General features: G+C 44.5%; 1 protein-coding gene and 1 pseudogene across 2 annotated transcripts in view; one reads left to right on the plus strand and one right to left on the minus strand.

The window, feature by feature from the left end:
* Positions 1-1,095: 1,095 nt before the first annotated feature.
* sh2b3 (SH2B adaptor protein 3) overlaps positions 1,096-22,497 on the minus strand; it is a 63,969-nt gene continuing 42,567 nt past the window's right edge. For both annotated transcript variants that reach the window (XM_006789877.2, XM_006789878.2), the window contains exons 3-8: positions 12,523-12,624; positions 11,482-11,570; positions 7,211-7,308; positions 6,511-6,725; positions 6,099-6,276; positions 1,096-5,815 (exon numbers count right to left, since the gene is read on the minus strand). In XM_006789877.2, the coding sequence (XP_006789940.2) occupies positions 5,433-5,815; positions 6,099-6,276; positions 6,511-6,725; positions 7,211-7,308; positions 11,482-11,570; positions 12,523-12,624 (1,065 nt within the window). In that variant the 3' untranslated portion in view covers positions 1,096-5,432. The remainder of the gene's footprint in view (positions 5,816-6,098; positions 6,277-6,510; positions 6,726-7,210; positions 7,309-11,481; positions 11,571-12,522; positions 12,625-22,497) is intronic.
* LOC148100246 (uncharacterized) lies at positions 18,516-20,826 on the plus strand (annotated as a pseudogene).

The raw sequence follows: 22,497 nt of genomic DNA on the forward strand, positions 1-22,497 counted from the left end.
GGACAGGGAAGCTGGTCAGAGTTGATGGGAAGATGGATGGAGCCAAATACAGGGCAATCTTGGAAGAAAACCTCTTGGAGTCTGCAAAAGACTTGAGACTGGGGCGGAGGTTCACCTTCCAGCAGGACAACGACCCTAAACATAAAGCCAGGGCAACAATGGAATGGTTTAAAACAAACATATCCATGTGTTAGAATGGCCCAGTCAAAGTCCAGATCTAAATCCAATCGTGAATCTGTGGCAAGATCTGAAAACTGCTGTTCACAAACGCTGGCCATCTAATCTGACTGAGCTGGAGCTGTTTTGCAAAGAAGAATGGGCAAGAATTTCAGTCTCTAGATGTGCAAAGCTGGTAGAGACATACCCTAAAAGACTGGCAGCTGTAATTGCAGCAAAAGGTGGTTCTATAAAGTATTGACTCAGGAGCTGAATAATTAAGCACACCCCACTTTTCAGTTATTTATTTGTAAAAAATGTTTGGAATCACATATGAGTTTTGTTCCACTTCTCACGTGTACACCACTTTGTGTTGGTCTTTCACGTGGAATTCCAATAAAATTGATTCATGTTTGTGGCTGTAATGTGGAAAAGTTCAAGGGGCCCGAATACTTTTGCAAGCCACTGTATCTCTGAACGCTAACTGTATTTATTCAGTCTCAAGAATGCTGATAGCACAGCTTGGCAAGTGGACGTTAGATTTACAAAGCTTCAGGTCTTTACATGGCATTCAAGTAGTAGGGTACAGTACTGTGCAAAAGTCTTGAGCCACCCCACAGTTGCTTTGAAAATGGGTGTCGAACTGCATTTTCATTACCATTTTTAATTGATTCAAGTAAATAAATGAGAACAAATTGTATTTTTTGTGACAGTCTGTGCGTTTTAACAGGTCATCTTGACCGTGTCTAAATGCACTTGGTTGTTGCCATGTGAACAGATGTACCCAACAAAGTGTCAGGTGAGTGTAGTCACTGTAATCTCTGTATCTTACAGCTGTAAAACAGAGAAATGCCACCATGTCGCATTTGCCAACTTTGTTCTTTGTGATGAACAAAGACAAACATCAGATACACAAACTAACCACACCATTTTGTTTTTTTGGTTGGGTTTATTTTAAAAAATGGGTCAAATATACAGTTGATATATATTTAATATAATTTAGATGCTGAAAGGGATGCAAACACAATGACAGATTTTCAAAGGTGGTTTTCGTTGACTGTAGAAGGGATGATGGGTTAAACTGGAATGTTTACAGTGCTGAGTTAAAAAAAAACAAACAAAACAGGATGAACAGTATTGAGAACACATGACATTCATCTACTGGACATTAAAAAAATAAAACATGGATTTGGGGGGTGAGTGGGGGCATTTCTGGAGTAGATGTTAAAGATTAAAAGACCCCTGAGGTACATGGGGATTTTCTCTTGCATTATCTCGATTCCTGCAAATATCAGCCATGAAGCAACAGAAATATGCGGTAGCCCTGTTTATTATTTCTAACATAGCATGTTTTCCCAGGATCTTGGGCAGTCATTGACTGTTTTTTTTACTTCAATCTATGACCAGGTGCAAACACCGAAAGCCATCCATCCAAGCTTCTGATCGCTCCCTAGCTACAAACATGAAGGTGTGAAGCACGGGGCATCTCTCAGATATTGCACTACACAATCACACCCTGAGCTCTGGAGAGGAAAAACAACAACAACAACAATTAAAAAGGGGAAAAGCAACAGCAGCTTTCTGGCAAAAGGCACAGTCATTCTCCCTTAAAGGGAAATCAGCAAAGAGAGGGGACTGGTATTTTTAAAAAAAAAATAGTTACTGTTACCGTTGCTTTCGTTTAGCAGAAGAGAAACAGAGGTGTTGATGGAGAAGGTGATTTGTTTTGACTTTGAGCAACATAAAAGTTAGGAAGACCAACCGTACTTTTGCCAAAAACATTCTTGTTTTTGTTCCCCTTGAAAGATGTCAGTCTTTATCATGATGATTACATTAAAGAGAACTACACAACCATTGTAACAAATATTCCTTTGGTAGACAAAGCTGACTTGTTATTAGAGGAGTAATGACGACAATCTCGCTCTGATCGTGACAAGGAGGGAGTCAAGTTGCATTTATGCATTTTTCTTTTTCTCTTATTTAAAAAAAAAAAGGAAAGAAACCTCTCCAGCAAACTGCAATAATTAAGAGGACAGCCAGACAAACAGAATCATATCTAAACCATATATTAAGCACAGATTTACTGCAAGTAAACCTAAAATCATCTGCTAAAGTTAGTGTTAAAGCAAGGTTAGAAGACAGACAAGTCCTACAACACCATTCCCCAAGAAATCCTGCTGCTAGTGGCCCTGAAGCTTCAATTATTAAAATAAAAATTACAGAAAACATGACATTTCATGTTTGGCGTGTGAAAAACGAGAACACCATAAAGTCTGGGGTAAAAATCAGCTCTTTCGATGCCCTTTGAAGAAACTCAACATGGTGAAATGAGAATTTTTTTTTAAGTCAGCTCACAGCAATAAAATTTACACCTGAGTTGACACCTGGCATAGTCAGTGCACTTTCAACTGGTGGGATAAACCTTACAAAAGCTATGATGACAAAGTCACAAGGCACCTTATGTTATCGATTAAATCCAGTTTAAGTGCACAAAAACATGAAGCTGGAGGACAGAGGAACAGCGTCCGATCACTGGTGTGACACTTTCAAAGCTTTGCTGATTGAAACCAAACTTCTTCTATGATATAAACATACAAATTCTATTACAAATAACATATAGTGTAAAAAAAAAAAGACATTAACTTCACAGCCATTCCTTGGTTTTTAGCTGCTGTGGTGAAGTTACACAGAAAATACGAAAAAAAAAAAAAAAAATTAATGCTGTGAGTGTAAAAAATACAGATAAGAACATGACGCTCCTCCCCCAAATCAGGAAAGCACATGTTAATATTAACTGAGCCACCTCAGTTTTTCTGGAGCATTAAGGGTTTAATGCTAGATTAAGAGCCCGATGCAAAACTGATTGGAAAAAGGTTGAGACTCCAGACAACGTGAAGGATAAATCAATTAGACTTGTGTTAAATGCCCGACTTTGACTCAATAACTACTTTGTTTTGGTCTGCACATAAAGTTCTCCCCCCTGTTGTGCTCTTTGAAGTGAAGCCATTCAAGTTTATGTCTTTGCTTTTTTTGACATACAAGTGCAAAATTCACATTGGAGTGCCAAGTCTTATTTTGGTAAATCGTTCCATGCCACAAAATCAGTAAAATGCAGTGAAGGTATTGCTGAAAAAACACCCAAGAGACCGCTTAAATCACACATTACTCTATGCAGAAAAACTAAGACGACCCTTATTGTTTCCATAGTAATTAAGAAAGTAAGAAGCAAATTAAACACACTTAACTGATCGTCTGCAAGTGTGAGCACCTCCAAAGCACATTTAACATGTCTTAATGTTAAAGTCCATGACAGAACAAGTATGAATTGTTTGGAAGGAGGCTACCTCTTCTCTCTAAAGGGAACATGTCAGCACACAGACTAGGTTTGCAAAGGAGCATCTGAGCAAACCACAAGACTTGTGGATCAAAAAATGCCACAGTCAGTGCCACATTTGGTGAAAGCCAAACACAGCATACCTGCACAAAGCTGTCACGCCAACGTTCAAGCATCGACTGAGTCGACCGGGAACTCCTTTGTATACCAAAGTATTCTAGAGCCAAATGTAAGGCCGTCTGTGTGAAGGCTAAAGCTTGACTGAAACTGGATCGTGCAACAGGTCGACGATCCCAACCACAGCAGCCTGAAAAACTGAAGTGGGTCCTGAACAGAGGTGTGCACAATGAATAGCCGCAAAAGAAGAGTGGGATAAAAATTGCTCCTCAACTGTGAGAGAAACTGATCCAGCAAACAATCACGCAGAATTATTGCTGTTAAAGGTTGTTTTATGAGCTCTTAAATGCCTGCGACCTGTAAACCTGTGACAGTGGAGGAAGACATTTACACGTCACATCTTATAGCATATAAACCAGAGCAGAAGTACAATTTTCTGTCGTTCATTCAGTTGAAACTTCAAACTCTTAAAAAGTGCTTGTAATAATATCCACAGACCATCTAAACCCACCGCTGCAGGATGGCAACATATTAAAATTCTCTTGTTACTTTATCACTCCAGCTTCTCTGATTTTGTGGCAGAAATGATTTCTGTGGTGCTTTGTTGTTATATAAGTAATTATAATTATAAGTAATAATTTACTCTCCTGTAAAATAGTTTATTTTTAAAATACCTGACTATATTACAAGTAAATAATATATTTTAAGGCATTCAGCAGCTGGATTGTAGCTGCAGCTGCTTTGGGTACAATTAAAGAGCCGGAACCTCGTCTATCCTTTTTATTTAGTAAATCTGAAAGGGCAGATTTTCCAGCTGACACTCAAAGTAACCCTGACCTACCCATAAGTTGAGTATTACTGCCTTAGGTGATCAAAATTCAACATAACACCACACACTTGCTTTATTCTCGCATAAACGGTCACATCCAGATGCACAACTCAAACTTAGATTTAGGGTAAAAATTAAAGAGCGGTGATGAAAATCTGATTCTGAATCCGTTCTTCTCTGTAAGTTTGAAGGAGTGGAAGCGGTGCTCAATCCATTTTTGGCAAAATGTAACAAAAGTTTCCCCTTTTTGACTGTAAAAAAAATAAAAATCATTATTATTTTTCTACAAAAGAATCTGTGCATAGAAAAAATACACATTGCTTTCAAAGTGCACTGAAGATATACTTCAATACATAATAAAGCACAAGTGGGAGAATATCTAATGTAATAATGCTCTAAAATGAGCGCTCTTTGTCTGTGTACAAAAAAACAGAAAGAAAGGTGAGAGTTTGCTCCACACTGGAAACTTTGTGTGGAGAGTAAATGTCTTTTAAATATTTTAAATTAACCAATTTTGCAGGGAGTGCCTTCCCATCAGTTCTGGTTAAGTGCCAAAGAAATGAAAACAAGTGCACCTCTATAAAAATGACCAGAATAGAAATATAGAAAACTATTTTCTGCCTGGGCTTTAGGTCAATAGTCATTTGACTCTCCCACTCTCACAGAGAACCTCAACATTAATAATCAGCACTGTTATAAAGCTCCGAAAATACATTCACTGTGGACAGTCTGGGTGGAGGATGTGAGGGTCTGACACTGGTAAACACACACACACGCACAAAGCGAGTGTTTGTGTGTGTTTCCACATACACACTGGTATGCATTCATCAGACAAAGACTTCTTCACTCAAGTTCATGAGTCTGCTGCAATCAGGTTATATACCTGTGGGAGGGAGCGACAAGCAAACACAAGTGTGTTTGTGTGTGTCTGAGTGTGTCAGCTTCACAGGTGTCTGCTGTCGTTCAGAGGTGTTGCAGGTGTTTGACTCAGCGGGGTCAGAGCAACATGTACTGGTTGTCTATTGCCCGCTTGCGACCGCGGTCAGGTTCCAGCTCATAGTCTGAGTCCCGCTGAGGGATGATGGGAGCGTGGGTGCTGGGGTGGCGTAGCAGGTTCCTCCTTCCTACCGACTCGCTCCGACGGAGTGGAGGCGGGGCTGACAGCGTGGGCTCGGGGACCATGCCGGTGCGGGTAAAAGAATGGATTCCAGACTGGGAAAAGGAGCTGGAAGTGGAAAAGCTGGTGCTGGCCGTGGTGTTGGTGGAGCAGGAGGAAGGGGGCTGGCTGGAGCTGCGAGCCAGGCTGCAGTGAGCCAAGCTGGGCTCAGAGCTCCAGCGATGGAGGGAGAACGGGACGAGGAAAGCGCCTGAGAGCTGACCTGAGGGAAACAAGAGGAAATAAATCAGCAAACATGAGCTGTAGAAGTTGATTATATAAAAACTAAAAACCTCTTTTTTCAGTCTGAATTTCAGATGTGCACTGATTCGCGGAGGTACTACAAACTGCAGTGGAGCATAACCACAAACCACTGGAAAAGCTGCTCCTTTAATTTGTATAAGTACGGGTGTACTGCCTTTAAACGTGTGTGCATCACACTACTAATTCAGCGATAACACCGTTGGTACACATTATTATTGGAGGTCCAAATCCACGAGTCTCACCCTGTGAAGGCGGGGTGGAACCCGCCACTACGAAGCGGGACAGAGTGACAGCACCGGCGGCTCCACACTCCAGTGGGATAGGGAAGAGTCTGAAATGACTGAGCATGTCCATAACAGATGGGAAGCGCAGGTGCTGCACCCTGCACTGACCCCATTCTGTCAAAGAGAGGCGCAGGTGCTGCAGAGAGGAAAGAGGGAAAAAAGATGAGGAAACAGACGTTTCACGTTGGGTGAATTGAATTCTTTTCCTAACCACAGTGCTCAGTGTGCACACTTGTTTATCTATGCTTGTGTAATGCTTCCTGTGTCTGCACAATTTTCACGTTTCCAGATGGAAAAAAACAAAACAATTTGGGTTTCAAAAGACAATCCTCAACTGCAACCACAACTGTACCCACATACTGATCCGTACCTTTGCTTTTCCCTGGTAGTTGAAGGTGAGGACGTAGTCGCCCCTGCGTGTCTCACTCTGTCGGACCAGAAACACCCCGTGTCCCTCTGGTCCGGAGCTCTGAACCAGGTGGGCCGCCTTGACGCGAGAGATGGGTCCGTGGAACCAGGGGTAGGAGAACAGGAAGTGATCTGTCTTCTGGATTACCTGCTCTGGCAGGGTGAAGGTGACAGGAGCTGTAGGGATGAACAAAGACGGCGAACTTGTTTGTTTCTGTCCGAATGTGCAAAACTGGCTGAAATAATCAATACTGTGCAAACTGTAATTGTTCAGTGTTCACTGTGAAACACTGGTTCAGTGTTCAGCCATCCTGCTTGTCTGTTTTTATCTTTGTGCTGCTGAAGAGAGCAAATAAGCTCTAAAAACACACCAGAAACCCGGTGACCACCCAGTTTAAGACAGATGAGCGCTTATAGCAGATGAACGGGAGGATGTTGTTGTAGAGACTAAAAGCAGAGCTAAAGGAGAGCAAAACAGAAATAAACTAAATGTTTGCACTTCCTCTCGTGCTGTTACTTTATCTCTGGGTACCCACGTGTGAATGAACAGGATAAAACAAAACCTCAGAAATATAAAAATAACAGTTTTTGAAATACACAGCAACACTCTGATTATCAGAGGATGTGTCGCCGAGGTAACGTTCCCTCATCCCAGTACTCACGGTGACTCTGACTTTCTGGCTCTGAGCTCTCTCTGTGATTGGCTGGGGTAGAAGTGTCAGGTGGGGAAGGGAGGGGCTCCAGATCCACGCTGACTGACCTGAAAGACAAGAGCAGACTCAGATTATACACACATGAATGTAATTCTCTCTGTAGACTTTGCTTGGGATTATTTCACCACGCCTTAGTCACATTTAGGTTCGACCACAGTTCCAGTAGCACGGATTCAGTCTTGGGTGTACATAACCACGGTGATGAAAAGCTGCTAAGACGCTTCATTGTTACTGCATAGATGTCTTTGTGAGAATTTAGTCTGGTCTTTGATTTATTTACTTGTCACAAAAGGGATTATTTGAACCCTCTTTGGTAGTCTTAGCCTTTACTTGCTAGCTATTAAAAATAGCTAATTTAATACTATACTGCTATAATACTACTCTATATTTGTGACTGAGATGCAAATTGTTTTGCAAATTGTCATTTGTTTTTTCAGATTTCTCTTGTAACCAAACAGCTGTTTGTCATAATGGATGCGATATAATCACATGTTGCTATGGAAAAATGTGTATTCCCCGACTGGTTGGCAGTGTTTCCTGGAGGTTTCTGGCTCTAGCATCTGCTTTGGCTGCTGGCGGATTGCTGTGGCTGTCTGTAGCTTTCCATGTTTGCCCGCAAAAATTCACTAAGTACTAAATCAGCTGTAGTAGAACTTAAAAAAGTGCAATGCATACCAAAAATGAGAAGGTTCTCCTTCAAAGTAAAAGTTTTGCAATCAGCACTGGAGCCACCAAAAGGTGCAGCTCTTAATTTGAAGGTGAACCTGCAGCAGCAACTCGCAACTGGTTGGGAAATACTAATTTTTCCCTAACAAGCAGTGGTTGGCAGATGTTCATAGATCGATCTCTAGGAGTGTGTGACTGCGACCTTATTCACTTGACCTGCATCGTCATCAAACCTCAATATGTAAGCTGCGGTCTCCCCATTTCACTGGTGGGGCTTTTATAAAGTGAAGTGCTACATTGAAAGCCCTTCAGGACTTTACAGCTATGGACTCGAACATAACACTGAGTTGTGAGCTTAGACACTGTGTCAGCTTCAAACGAATCTACAACATATCAAAAATGTCACTGACGTGGCTCCATGTTGTTAGAATGGACCTCCAGAACGACTTAAATGCAGTTTGCATATCACAGCTCAACAGCCAAGATGACATAATCTAAAAACCGTAAGCTGTCTGCAGCTTTAATGTTTAACACTCCGAATCAGCAGATGTAGTTGAGTACGCGTCAAGACATAGTGTACTACACAAACTGGTTAAAGAGTTGCACAATATCAGGCAACCAACTTGTACATTTGCAACTACTGTTGAATTTCTGGGACATTATGCAAACATTTAGACGCACAGTATAAAAACTGAAAGTTGAGCTTTTTACAAAATAAAATAATGAAAAAGTGGGGCCTAATATTTTTGACAGAAGGCCAAACATTGCCTACAGACTTCTATCTGCTTACCAGCAGGCTAGGACATGCATTACACTACTGAGGGTCCTCACAAGGATGTGCTGGTGGGGTGAGTCTGCAGGCTGAAGGCAAACAAAGCCACAGACGGGAAGTGAGTCCAGTTGAGATCTGAACTTACATTTCTTCTGTTTCACTGCTCTCTCTCTCTCTCTCATACACGCACACACAAGTGGTATATCTCGGCCGCTTGTGTGTGCTGCTTCCCGACAGATGAGAACGGGAAGGTTAAAGAAGGAAGTTGGAGTAAAATCCTGCTTAAATGCTGACTTGAGTTTGCAGAGCAATGAATAACAGGAAGACTTTACTTCTCACTGTGTACGTGTGTGTGTTCATTCTTGTTCTTCTATCTTTGTGACAATCATTTTTTCCCCTGAGTATGGACATCATTTCACACAGTCAGCAAATCTTCAAGGAATAGAATTTAGCCCTCAGCACACTTAAAGCACGCTACACCTACCACATCTGACCACATCTGAAGAAAAATGTGAGTTTATTTCCCTCACACTGCTTCCCTGATGTCTCACCAAGTGTTGTGTGCCTTTTGAGGTCCTCTATAGTCTCTGCATGATGAATCGCACGAATAAAACCACAGACTTTTGGACAACAAGCCTTTTCCACAGTAGACATTGTGAGTTGTACTGATAGGAAAAGTATGGATGCTGTTAATAGGATTAAGAATGACTCTGCTTCACATAAGAAACAATGCTTTGTTAGGTTTGGTATCTGGACCGTGAAAGTAAAGCTCAAGTGTAATTGTTACAATTTATATTTACATTTGAGGCGTGTCTGAACAGCACTGCAGAGTCACGATGATCCAAGTGTTGCTTGGTGAAGTTACAAAAACTAAACCAGCTTTTAGATGATATTAGTGAGAATTTAGACAAAAACAAGCTGTTTTCAAAGGTGCAGATAATGCATTCAAAGGATTATCAGATGCAAAGTATTACACACTTGATTTTACAACACTGGACTGTTATTTCTGTACGTCCTTTATTTTATTTTTAAAGCAACACTGCAGCAAAAGTTGATCCAGAATCATATGATTGTTTCCAAACAGCCATTCTTTCATCTGAACATCTTCACAGCTCCAACGCATTTGTGGGCTGCTTCCATTCAATTAATGCAACATGCAGGCCAGCTGCGGCTCTAAACAAAGCCTTGAAGAATCTAACATGTACTAACATGTAACATTTATTCAAATTTAACGGCAGTTCTTTTTCTAAGTTCATTGTTTGTTTGTTTTAGAGTGTGTGCACTTCCAGATATCTGCAGAAACGAGAAATGCCCCGAGATTCTCAGACCTCCCCCACACTTCCTTTCAGAGAAACGCACACTGACACACACAAATAGACAGAGATTGTCTTTATAACAAGAAGCAGAAAACCTGTGTACCACTAAGTTTTATTCCAGGATTGGGTATTCCTGTGAATACAGTTTGTACTGATTACTGCTTAACTAAAAGGAGATGCAGTGCGGTCTGCATCTCCTTTTAGAAGATGACTGATAATTCTGTCTTCTTGCATGACTTCTACTCTTCTTACTTTTCCCATTTCTTTAAAATTCAAAGAAATTTCTTTCTTTCTTCTTTCATTCTTTCTGTCCAAAGTAAAGAACTGATAGGAAATGAAGGACCACAAGAAAGATCTTAATAACGGGGCCTTCAGGGCTCTTAAAGCCGTCTCCTACTTTAACCTTTGAAAAGCTACATTTACTGCTACACGGTCCCTCTAAACATCATACGTTACCTCTCAAAGGTGTGCAGCGAACACTAAGTTGACTAATGGTTCTGTTGACTGGTCAGTTAGGAAGAATACTTCAAATGCAGCAAAGTTGAAACCAGCACAAAGCTGTACGGACAAACCAGAGCGGATACAAACTGTGCAGTTCAAGAAAAGATAAATACGCTCGAGGCCGCACACACACACACCTGTTTGTCTACATATGCACATACATCAACATTTATTCTCACTTCCTTTTGCAAACACATACCTCAGGACAAGTAAACATCCAACACACCCACAAACACTAAAAACAGCCAAGTGTTAAATATTTCCTCTTGCGATGTCAATTTCTGGGCTGACGCTCGTGTTTAAAATAACAATTTGGCAGGTAAGATTTTTTTACTTTTTGCATGCTTTGTTATTCTTGTTGTTTATCCCCCTTTTGTTCCAATATAGACAAAGAAACCCTCATTATATACCCCCCCCTACACACACACACACACACACACACACACACAGTTTTAGGTTCAGCTTTTCGTCACGATATCTTTGAAAATGTACTAAATCAATAAGACGCAGCAGATAAATATCATTTTAAAAATGCTACCTAACACTACCAACGTACTGATATCAGTCAACAAAGCTGAGATTGGCCAATGCTGGCATGTCAGTGTGTCTCCACTTTCCACTCAGAAGTGAAAGTACAGCAAGGAAGTACCCACAGCAAGCTGAGAATAAAAACGCTCGTTCTGCACTATATAACTAATGTGATTGATGAATGTAATCTTCTACACTTTAAACCATAAACAAAGTTTTCTCTAGGTTACCAGGGGGTTGCAGACCTGTCGCTACTCCTCTGTGACGTTACAGAGCTTGACTGAATATACTTTGAGTCTCTTGTGTGATATTTCGTTTTTGATTCGATCTTCAGTCAATTTACACTCATAAAAACAACGAACGGGTAAAGAAATGAGACACGTGTAAGGCAGATCACACAAACATCTGTCCTTGTTTTGTGTTTACACATCTCTCACCTGCTGCTGATGCACTCTTTTAGCTCTGTGGTCCAGGAGCTGACCTGCTGCTCGTTGTCCGTCTCAAATATCAGGCTACCTCGATTAACCTGCAGAGATAAAGATGCTTAAAAAAAAACAGGCTACACAAAATGGACATGATGCAAATGCATAAAATGCCCTGAACCTCTGCACTTACTTAGAGCTTTTTCGTTTTTTTCACTACAACAGAATTAATAGTGTAACAGGAAGGAATGCACAGGGCAATAAAACACTGCATACTAATGTAACCACCGCAATTTAATAAGTACAAAGAAGAAAAAAAACCCTCATAACAAAATGTTCTGTTAAATTTCAAAAGGTTTACCGTTAAAAAGGCAAATAGCTCGAGGGAAGGTGTGCTTACTGTGCTCCGATTAAAAACAAAGAAAAGCTGCCTGCACCTGCTACAGGAAAGCATTTCCTTGGTAAAGAGAGATACTATCAATATCAAGAGCCTCTGGGTGAAGCAGAACTTTTGAAATGAAAAACAAAGGCATGAGAGCTTTTTGTTAAATTTACTAAAAAAGAAGACAACAGTGAAAGTTAACACTTTTCACCACTGATGTGCAAAACCGCTATCAAATACTCGCTCCTGTGGTTGTGAAAACTTTGTAGTTTGCTTCTTCGCTGTGAACAAAGGCTGTAATCCTCTGCTGTGCATGAATGTGCTCAATAAACAAACAAAATGCCATTCAAATATCGCTGCAGATAATTAAAAAAAACGGCTGGAGTGCAGCAACACCGCTGTCTGTTTGAGTGGGTTTATGTTTGATGGAGAGCTGCGCAGCTGGTGGGTAAAAAAAAGGAGACTTTTTGGTGGAATATCGTTTCACTTCAAACCAGCAATGTCTACTTTGTCAGTCCACTTTGTGAGTTTTGAAATGACAGTGTTTATCCTGTTCTGGCTGAACGGTGAAGATCTAAGCAATGTGGATATAAACAACTCAGCGGTCAGAGTCCCAAACTACAGCTTCTCTTAGGAAACATCATTTTTCCATTTAGCTGTAATCGTGTACAAACCTTTAGAACAAACGTGTTAAAGTTGTCAGGCATCTCCAGCCGGTTGCAACGCCGGACCTCTTGGATATCTGAGCAGTGAGTCGTCAGCTTGGGACTGGAGGCCTGAAACATACAGTGAGTACATAATTAGCGTCTGATACATGAGAGTAATTCCTCTGATGAACACATAAAAGGGAAAGAAACGGAAAGAAAAAGGGTTTCACAATTGTATGCATGGCGTCAACCTTCCTCATAAGCTGGCCTGATAATCTTTAACACATTTTTAAATGGGCTTGTGCAAGTATCAAAAGTGCAAAATGAGTCATCAGATACGAGCATGTGCCAAATTCTTTGAAAGAAACAGGTCAGGGTTGCTGCAGGTAGTGTACGAGGAAGCCTGGTTTTTCAAAGAAAATCCTTTCACCTCCATTGTTTTTGCATAGCAGATGATGTGTCGGTGACATACATCACATTTCAACACTCAAGTATTATAAGAAAAACACAATCAGCCCATCGTCTTTTAAACAAAATGAAAACATTTTTTCCACGCAAACGTCTTCTTTAACTTAGCTTAAAGCGTGCAGTGGTCAAACTTTCATGGTCTGTGTAGATTTGTTACTCATTTGGTTTTCCTTTTCTGAGAAGTAGAGACTGTTCCAAACAGGAAATTGCCCCCCAAAAAAGGATGTCATGCAACACCATGTACTACTCAGCTCAATCTGGCTCTCATGGGTAACATTTAAGAAGGCTGCCAAGTAAGGACTCGTTTGTGCACTGGGGCCTTTTTCTATTTTGATTAGAGGCAGTTTGCACTTGTGCGATCACCTCTGTAGCTTTATTTTAATGTTGACCAATTAGGCTAAAAATACCACGGGACACAAACGAGCGTGACGCAAGCTCCCGCAGCGGGGCTTGAAGGCTGGCTGTGTTTGAAGAAACCTAAATGAGATATGAGGGGCTTTCTGGTGGCTGTTTGACCCAAGGCCCTCAGCATGAACTTATGACACTGCAAGTTTATTCACCACCAACAAAACCAGAAAGGATCCAGGCTTCAATATACTAAAAAATATACAGGATACTCTGAATATAAGAGCACATATGGATATATTTTAAACTTCTCAAAATCCTCTCCCAGTCAGGTGAACCTGAAGCCAGCTGGACAGAAGGATGATGATGTGAAAGGATCTTGAAAGCAAAAATACTCCATCCCAGGCTGCTCTCATATGACTCCACACAGCTGTTGCAGACTTGTGACATACTTTACCTGGAGCAGTTTGCACTGGACCTCGCTTTAGTTTTTATTTTTTAAAACAATCCATGAAGACACATTTTTGGGGGGAAAAATGTATTTTTAAAGAATGCACACAAAAATCCACTAAAACAGCTCTGAAGAGCCGCCGAACCCCTACAACCAAACGAGTGGTAACAGAGCCAACGGCATAAACAAACACACATGCACGGACGAATGACTCAGTCAGCCATGTGTAAAGTGCCTGCGGCATGTCTGGGTCAGAAGTCACTGCTGAAACGAAGGCTGAGTGACAACTGAGAGAAACACATGTAGACAAGAACATCAGCAGCTACTATAAAAAGTTTAAAAACTACAGCATGTCTTACGAGTCAGCTGCATACAGTATTTTCATGTTTGACAACTGGAAATGTCAAATCCTGTCAAACCTTGACATTTAGTAGTCAGGCGTCATGAAGAAGAAAACGGCTCTCATCACTAGTTTCTGTTACTGCATGTGTGCGAGTGCAAACTTGGTCATACAGAACAGAATATGAGAAAAGCAAGGTTCTGGATTAAACTTCTGATTATTTTCGCAATAATCCAAAATTGGAGATAAAGAGCAGAATTTAAGAGTGAACGTAATCACAAGCTATAGCGACAACTCGTGACTCTTTACCTTATCGATTTATCTGACAATTATTAAAAAATGTGGCCCGCAAACTCCCTTCAGTCCAAGCTAACATCTGTCACACCCAGCTGTGTTTGACGAACGTTTCAAAACGCAAATCCTAAATTGTTGAATCTGTCTCATGTAAGGGACAAGATTTCTGAAACGATCCAAGTTATATTTCTGTGTGGAGTTTGCATGTTCTTCTTCGGCTTTTGGCTCAGAAGACATGCATGTTGGCTTTACTGGTGATTCCAATTTTTTTCAGGTATGAGAACAAGATAAGGTGTGTGAAGTGTACAAAAGAAAGCACTGAATGGCTAAATGTGGCTTGCAGGTGCTTTGAGTGGTAAATACTGCTATATAAATGCCAGTGCATTTAAATACTAAGCAAACATATTTAAGGGAGCATTGGTTGCATGAAGGTAAACAGTGCACATGCAGAAATGTAATCTCAAAAGCACTGACATCAATTTATCTTTATTAAATTAATCTGTGTTCATAGCCAATGCGAGAAGTTGGCCTGTGGGTTTCCAGACTGCATGACTGTCTGCATCTGTGCATTAAATTCAGCTTTTTGTCTTAAAGTTTTGACCAGAAATGGTGATTTGTATCTGCTTGTTTTCTTTGTCAGCCATGCTGTTGAACTGCAAGACGAAGTAGATCTCCGAAGTGCAGCAGTTAGTGCTGCAAGTGCCTTAATAAATGCGTCACAACTAAGTGAACTCTGGTGTAGTCCATGCTGCGAAGCATTTCTTCACATGATCTGTTCAGTTCCTGTGAAAAGCACATCACCAGCCAGACGAAGAGCATCAAATTGCCCCCAAAGTGAAACTGTGTAATTAAACAGACTTGCACAATAATGGAAGCTAACTAAATCAGCACCGTGAGAGAGCAGAAGCAGCGAAAGGAAACAGACGAGACAGTAAAAGACACGGCATCGGGCGGGTAAGAGGGAGGAACGGAGGGCAAAAGAAAGTGCAGGGAGGACAAATTCCACTGCTTTGTGCACCGCATGAGTTTGAGCGCATGTGACAGTGCATAAGCCCGAGGAATGCATATGTTAATCCTTTGCACACGCATAAAACAACACAGGAGCGCGCTCATCAAAAGAATAGTTACCTTTCTCCCTCACAACCCTTAATGCTATGAGTTTCAACCACAGTGTCTAATATTATCACTAAAAAGCACAATGACGCAGACAGGTCAAGGATGTGACTCATTTAGAGAACCTGAGTCAGTGCAAGAGGAACTGATTAAAGGGAGCTCGCACCAAATTGCTGCCGCAGCTGTATTTCAGTCGAGTATGTTCACAGAAATTTACATCAGCGTTACAAGTTTCAGGCTTTCTAATAATTTCCCCTGTAGAAAGATTGAGATAAAGCCAGAAAGATGACATAAATATACAGTCTAAGAGAAAAACAACAATGCAAAAAAAATATTTTTTTTATACAAGATTCGTATGAAAATAATCATGTTGTCTGATAACAAATTGGAAGCTGAGTTTGAAAGCTAATATTAATCAAAGTTTAAAAAATGGATTATTAATTTAGAAATAAGAAGTGACAAAACTGTGCACTGAATAATCCTGCTTTTCTTTGGCCACTTGGGGGCAGTGAACACAAGTTTTAAACATCACCTTATAGGTCAGTTGCTACCAACACATCTGGCAGCCACAGAGCCAACATCATGGCTCATTTCAAGTCTTGCTGAATTCAATATTCACTCTGTCTTAGCTCTGCTTTTGGTCTCTACCAACTCCCGAGGGAAATATCTGGCTTTTTAGCTGCTAAATACTTCAGTGTGGATCGGTGAGTCGCTGACTGTCTCGGTGCTGAGCACTGAGCAGGGGGATTTGTAGAGCTCACCTCGATAATGAACCACAACAGTAAAGCTTGAGCCTGGGCAGCCAAGCAATGAGGTGAAACTTACTGTAAAGCTCAGAGGATTCAGGTGATGATTATCTGGGAGTGCGTACCTACATGTGACCCCTCCGATACCCCTTCTTTGATCTATCTGAAATCTGATCTATGTGCCACATTTCTGTTTGTTTTTCAGTTTGACTCAACCTCAGCCTCTTTTACGCCACCTCATGCATCGTGCGGAAACAGGGATGCGTGATAAATCGGTGGCTCGAATATCATCAGCTCATCAAAGGAAGAATAAAATATCTCCTTATCATTTTGTCAGCTTCTTTCTACTTAAAATTATCTAAAAAGAGATTATATTTGAGCTTTGCACTAGAGTCTGAGCATCTGCAGCCCCAAAAAAGCAGCAGAAAAAGAGAGACATTTGTACGTTGTTTTTTTTTTTTTTATCATTTAACACGGCATGCAGTTAATCAAGAAAGCAACAGGCAGATTAACTGCAGCTGCAGCCTAATTTACAAATGCAAGTTAAAACTGCACCGGATGTGCAACAACTAATGCTATCAGTCACTCTCACTCTGGGTGTGTGTGTTGGTGAACATTCGAGCAGAGAGTGACTCATTGAGAAGAATTTATTGTGTGAATATGAATGAGAGCCTGACTAGGAGCATCTTTGAGGAACCATGTGTGTCTGTGGAGGGGGGAAAAAAACAGAAGAAGAAAAAACATTCAGCAGATGTCTGACTGGTTGAGCAACAACGTAACAGGCCTGATTTCTGTGAATCAACTTCATCGAGGGAGCAAGTTCAAGCTCACAGCGCATTTCCTATTACTGCAAACTGCTGCAGCCTGTAATACTCCCTGGAGAGTGTACGCACGCACACGCGCACACACACACACAAGGCGCAGTCTTTGCTTTTTTTCTTTCATTTTTTAATCTGGACCCATCTCCAACAGAACCGGTGAGTAATGTGGGAAAACAGTCAGAGCATTTACGAACTGCGTGAGTGTTAATGTTTTAAAGCTCTCAAAGAAGTGCAGAGGTCTAGGTCTCTTTTTCTTTCTGCTCACCCGTGGTGACCCCCGCCCCTCCCTCGGCAGAGTCAAAGGAAAGAACACAGCAGTCTTGTTAGTGTCATAAACCGTATATAAAAGACAACCACAGACATAGATGCTATGAGGAAGAGATTCAACACTGCGATCACAACATAAAGTATCGATTTGTGACCTTTTTAAATACTTTCCTCATGAGTTTATGGTCTCAAACTCTAGTTTCAGTTCTCTATCAATATAAAATTATCTTTCATTTGTAACTTATGGAGGACATTAGTGTTGAGAAGATGAGGAAACAGCAGCCTGCCCAAAAAGATGCACAATGATCATGTAAGGGATACAAACGGACTAAAAACAGCAGCTTTCTACCCATAAAAACATTTTTATTGTTCCTATAACTTTTTAAACAAGACTACCACATTTTGTATCTTTATACTGCAGGAACCAGCATCACAGAAGCAAGTTTTTTTTTTTTTTTTGGTGGTACCTATGTTCAGACAGGTACTGCCTATGTCTAGCACAACTGACCTACATGTACAATGACTGATGTAGACGTAAATATATGAAGTTGTGTCATCAAGATTTTTAAAAATACTCCCATAATGTCAGGGTTCTGGGTCTGAGCAACCCAGGATCCCTGAGCAGCTATGGACTGGCTATATTATATGTATATTTGGTGTTGCTGTCTCTCTTCTTCCTGTTGGCGAATGTGTGTATGTGTTTCTGTGAGCGCCGGTCTGCGGGCGCCTTCAGGCCGGGTGGGTGTGGCCCTGCTGGTGGACTGGCCACACACCTGCTCCTGATCAGGCCTCGTCGGGGGAGCTACTTAAGAGAGTCTTGGAGCTCCCACCGACGCGGGATCATTTCGTGAGACTTCCCGTCAGTTCTCCTGTTGGTCTGTTTGTGAGTGTGAGCTCACCAAGTGAACCGTGGGTACTAACTACTGCCTCTATTTCCCCAGGAAGGATTGCTGGACGAGAGGGCAGCAGACACAGAGTGCACTGGCACGAGGGAGCGGACACACGAGCACAAACACTGGGAGAAGACACGGAGTGGAAGTCGGGAGCACACGGGGATGTGTTATTGTGTTTACAGCTTTTCACTGTAAATAAAGAGCACTGTTGGCATCGCAGAGTCTGCGTTTTGGGTCCTCATTCCCCATATCCCCACGGTCTGCCTGCCAGACCGTGACAGAATGATCCCGCCAGGCATGGACCCAGCGGTCTCTGAGGAGAGGCTCAGGAGGGAGGTGATGGACAAGGTCTACCGCCTATGCGAGTTGTGGTGGGAGAAGCCCGCGGAAGGTTTGCGTCACGCCGTGGAGAGGCGGCTGCAAGAGATTCTGTCCAAATTCCCCTGGCTGGTGGACTCCCTCAATTCAGTAGTCCTGGACTTCCTGCTCTCAACTCTCCACCTTCACTCTCCTACTCAGGCTGCTCGCCAGCCCGGTCAGCTGGTGGATGCACAGCCTGACACGCCGGCCCCGACGTCTACCCGGAAACGACGTGCGCGTCGCCGGCGTTCCTCACCGCAGCCGACTTCCCGGACATTTCAAGAGCCGGCTGTGGAGAGTAATAAGGACACTTTTTCATTTCTCACCCCATTTCCTTCTTTGTTTTTAGTGGATGGTGACTCCGCCGACGCTGCTGTAAGCCAGCCAACAGTGCAGCTAGCGTCTCCTCGTTCGGCGATCTCCACACCGCTCAGCTCTTCACCATCTGTAGCAGTGCCACCTGCTACGACGCTACCCGGACCTGCTCAGCCCGAGCCGGAGGAGCTCACGCTGCCAGCCGAGGAGCAGCTCAGCGAGCCGGTGGAGCCAGCGCCGCTGCCAGCCGAGGAGCAGCTCAGCGAGCCGGTGGAGCCAGCGCCGCTGCCAGCCGAGGAGCAGCTCAGCGAGCCGGTGGAGCCAGCGCCGCTGCCAGCCGAGGAGCAGCTCAGCGAGCCGGTGGAGCCAGCGCCGCTGCCAGCCGAGGAGCAGCTCAGCGAGCCGGTGGAGCCAGCGCCGCTGCCAGCCGAGGAGCAGCTCAGCGAGCCGGTGGAGCCAGCGCCGCTGCCAGCCGAGGAGCAGCTCAGCGAGCCGGTGGAGCCAGCGCCGCTGCCAGCCGAGGAGCAGCTCAGCGAGCCGGTGGAGCCAGCGCCGCTGCCAGCCGAGGAGCAGCTCAGCGAGCCGGTGGAGCCAGCGCCGCTGCCAGCCGAGGAGCAGCTCAGCGAGCCGGTGGAGCCAGCGCCGCTGCCAGCCGAGGAGCAGCTCAGCGAGCCGGTGGAGCCAGCGCCGCTGCCAGCCGAGGAGCAGCTCAGCGAGCCGGTGGAGCCAGCGCCGCTGCCAGCCGAGGAGCAGCTCAGCGAGCCGGTGGAGCCAGCGCCGCTGCCAGCCGAGGAGCAGCTCAGCGAGCCGGTGGAGCCAGCGCCGCTGCCAGCCGAGGAGCAGCTCAGCGAGCCGGTGGAGCCAGCGCCGCTGCCAGCCGAGGAGCAGCTCAGCGAGCCGGTGGAGCCAGCGCCGCTGCCAGCCGAGGAGCAGCTCAGCGAGCCGGTGGAGCCAGCGCCGCTGCCAGCCGAGGAGCAGCTCAGCGAGCCGGTGGAGCCAGCGCCGCTGCCAGCCGAGGAGCAGCTCAGCGAGCCGGTGGAGCCAGCGCCGCTGCCGGAGGGACCTCCACGTCTAGCGCGCCCTCCACGCCGTCCACATCCAGCGCGTCCACGTCAGCGACCAGCGCGTCATCGGCCATGTACCACATCTCGCTGTTGCTCACCGGAGCAGCGCCGCCGGACCCGGGGCAGGTCACCGGAGCAGCAGCTCAGCCGCCACCGGACCCGGGGCAAGCCGCCGGAGGAGCAGCTCAGCCGCCACCGGACCCGTGGCCGCCCGCCACAGCTGCCACGCCACCGGACCCGTGGAAGCCCACCGCAGCTGCCACGCTGTCGTTACCAGACCCGTGGAAGCCCACCGCAGCTGACACGCTGTCGTCACCGGACCCGTGGCCGCCTGCCGAGACCGTTTCACAGCGGCTGCCAGACGCATAGCCGCCTGCCGCAGCAGCAACGCCACCGCCGGACCCGTGGCCGCCCGCTGGAGTTGCAGCGCCGCCGCCGCCAGATCCGTGGCAGGCCACCAGAACCGTTTCGCCGCCGCCACCGGACCCGTGGCAGGCCGCCGGAGCTGCTGCGTTTCCATCAAGGGGTTAGAGGTAGGCCACCTGAACTGTTTTACCGCCACTGCCTAACCCACAGCAGGTCCCGCGTGTTTTGCCGTCCTGCGGGTCGGCCGCCAGAACTGTGTTTGCTGCCACTGGACCGGGGGATTGGACTGTTGAACTGTGTTTTTCTTTTGTTACTTTGTGGTGGCTGTTTGGCGGAGAGGTTTTGGGGCCCTCCGTCCTGGACCCCCCGCCGCCCGCCCTGGGTTGGTTGTACTGTGGTTTTGTTTTTGCTTTTGGGTCGTCGGGTGCCGACCCTTAGAGGGGGGGTACTGTCAGGGTTCTGGGTCTGAGCAACCCAGGATCCCTGAGCAGCTATGGACTGGCTATATTATATGTATATTTGGTGTTGCTGTCTCTCTTCTTCCTGTTGGCGAATGTGTGTATGTGTTTCTGTGAGCGCCGGTCTGCGGGCGCCTTCAGGCCGGGTGGGTGTGGCCCTGCTGGTGGACTGGCCACACACCTGCTCCTGATCAGGCCTCGTCGGGGGAGCTACTTAAGAGAGTCTTGGAGCTCCCACCGACGCGGGATCATTTCGTGAGACTTCCCGTCAGTTCTCCTGTTGGTCTGTTTGTGAGTGTGAGCTCACCAAGTGAACCGTGGGTACTAACTACTGCCTCTATTTCCCCAGGAAGGATTGCTGGACGAGAGGGCAGCAGACACAGAGTGCACTGGCACGAGGGAGCGGACACACGAGCACAAACACTGGGAGAAGACACGGAGTGGAAGTCGGGAGCACACGGGGATGTGTTATTGTGTTTACAGCTTTTCACTGTAAATAAAGAGCACTGTTGGCATCGCAGAGTCTGCGTTTTGGGTCCTCATTCCCCATATCCCCACGGTCTGCCTGCCAGACCGTGACACATAAGCAACAGCCATGTTAGCAAGAATTAGGTCTAAAAATGGGCCTGGCTTTATTAACCACATGTGCAACAACAGCATTAAAACAAAGTACTGACTATTCTGATTAAATGGACCGGACCATCAAAAAAATTATAACTGTGTAAAGTTGGCCAGACTGTCCTGTAAACCCACAGTAAAAAAACCCACAAATTAATACAGTAAATGCTGAAAAGTTATCATTTAACTGTTTATCCATTACTTAATTGCTTTGGTGTAATTAGTAGTTTGGTGTAATTAATTTTCCAGAGCAGTCCAGTGGGGCTGATTCTGGCCCCCGAGCCTTATGTTTAACACCGCTGCTCTATATGATACCATTAAAAAACCCCAACAACAACAAAAAGACACACATAGTGCTCTTTTGTAGCTGCTGCTCAGCACACTGCCAACTGTTTACTGTTCCTGATATGTTTGAATTTGTTTTGCACCAAATAAAAAGTATTAAAAATGTCGGTTAAGCATTGTCCACGACCAGGGCTAAATGTGAGTCACAGCAGCACATTCTCACTTCTGCTGTTTTCTCCCCCTCCCAGACAAAAACTTCAAACCCTGTCTGTGAGGTCTGCGAGCAACTACACAGCTTGATTCATTACTAGAGAGACATCAACACACAAAAGCTATGCTTGTACCAACTACTGCCTGGCATCGGCCTCCTCCACATCCAGACGCAAGTAACCCTAGAGACTGAGTACATTGAATGCGTAAATATACAATAGCGCCCACGGGAAAGCTTTTCATTTATGTCTTAAATTACTGCTCCTCTTTGTCTCGACAGCTCGCTGCATTGTTTTGCCAGCAGACCTTGAGGCTATGGCCTGTTCCTCACCCTGCAACTGCGGAAGAACGCAAGGCTGCAGCACACTGCCACTTTCACTATTTTAGCAATTATTTAGGACAACTTTCTGTAAATTATTGATGCATCCAATCTGATTGTGGGTAGTTTAAACAGTCAAGAGAAAGAAGCTCAAGTTTTACCAGTAAAACACAACATATATACACTGATACCGGACTGGTTGCGTGGATCCTCTGGCCCGCGTTAAAGGGCGGCTACATGCTGCTGAGTGCTCGCAAAGCTGCATGCGC

The sequence above is a fragment of the Neolamprologus brichardi genome, chromosome 12 (assembly GCF_056152115.1).
Source record: "Neolamprologus brichardi isolate AB-2024 chromosome 12, ASM5615211v1, whole genome shotgun sequence".
Lineage (NCBI taxonomy): Eukaryota > Metazoa > Chordata > Actinopteri > Cichliformes > Cichlidae > Neolamprologus > Neolamprologus brichardi.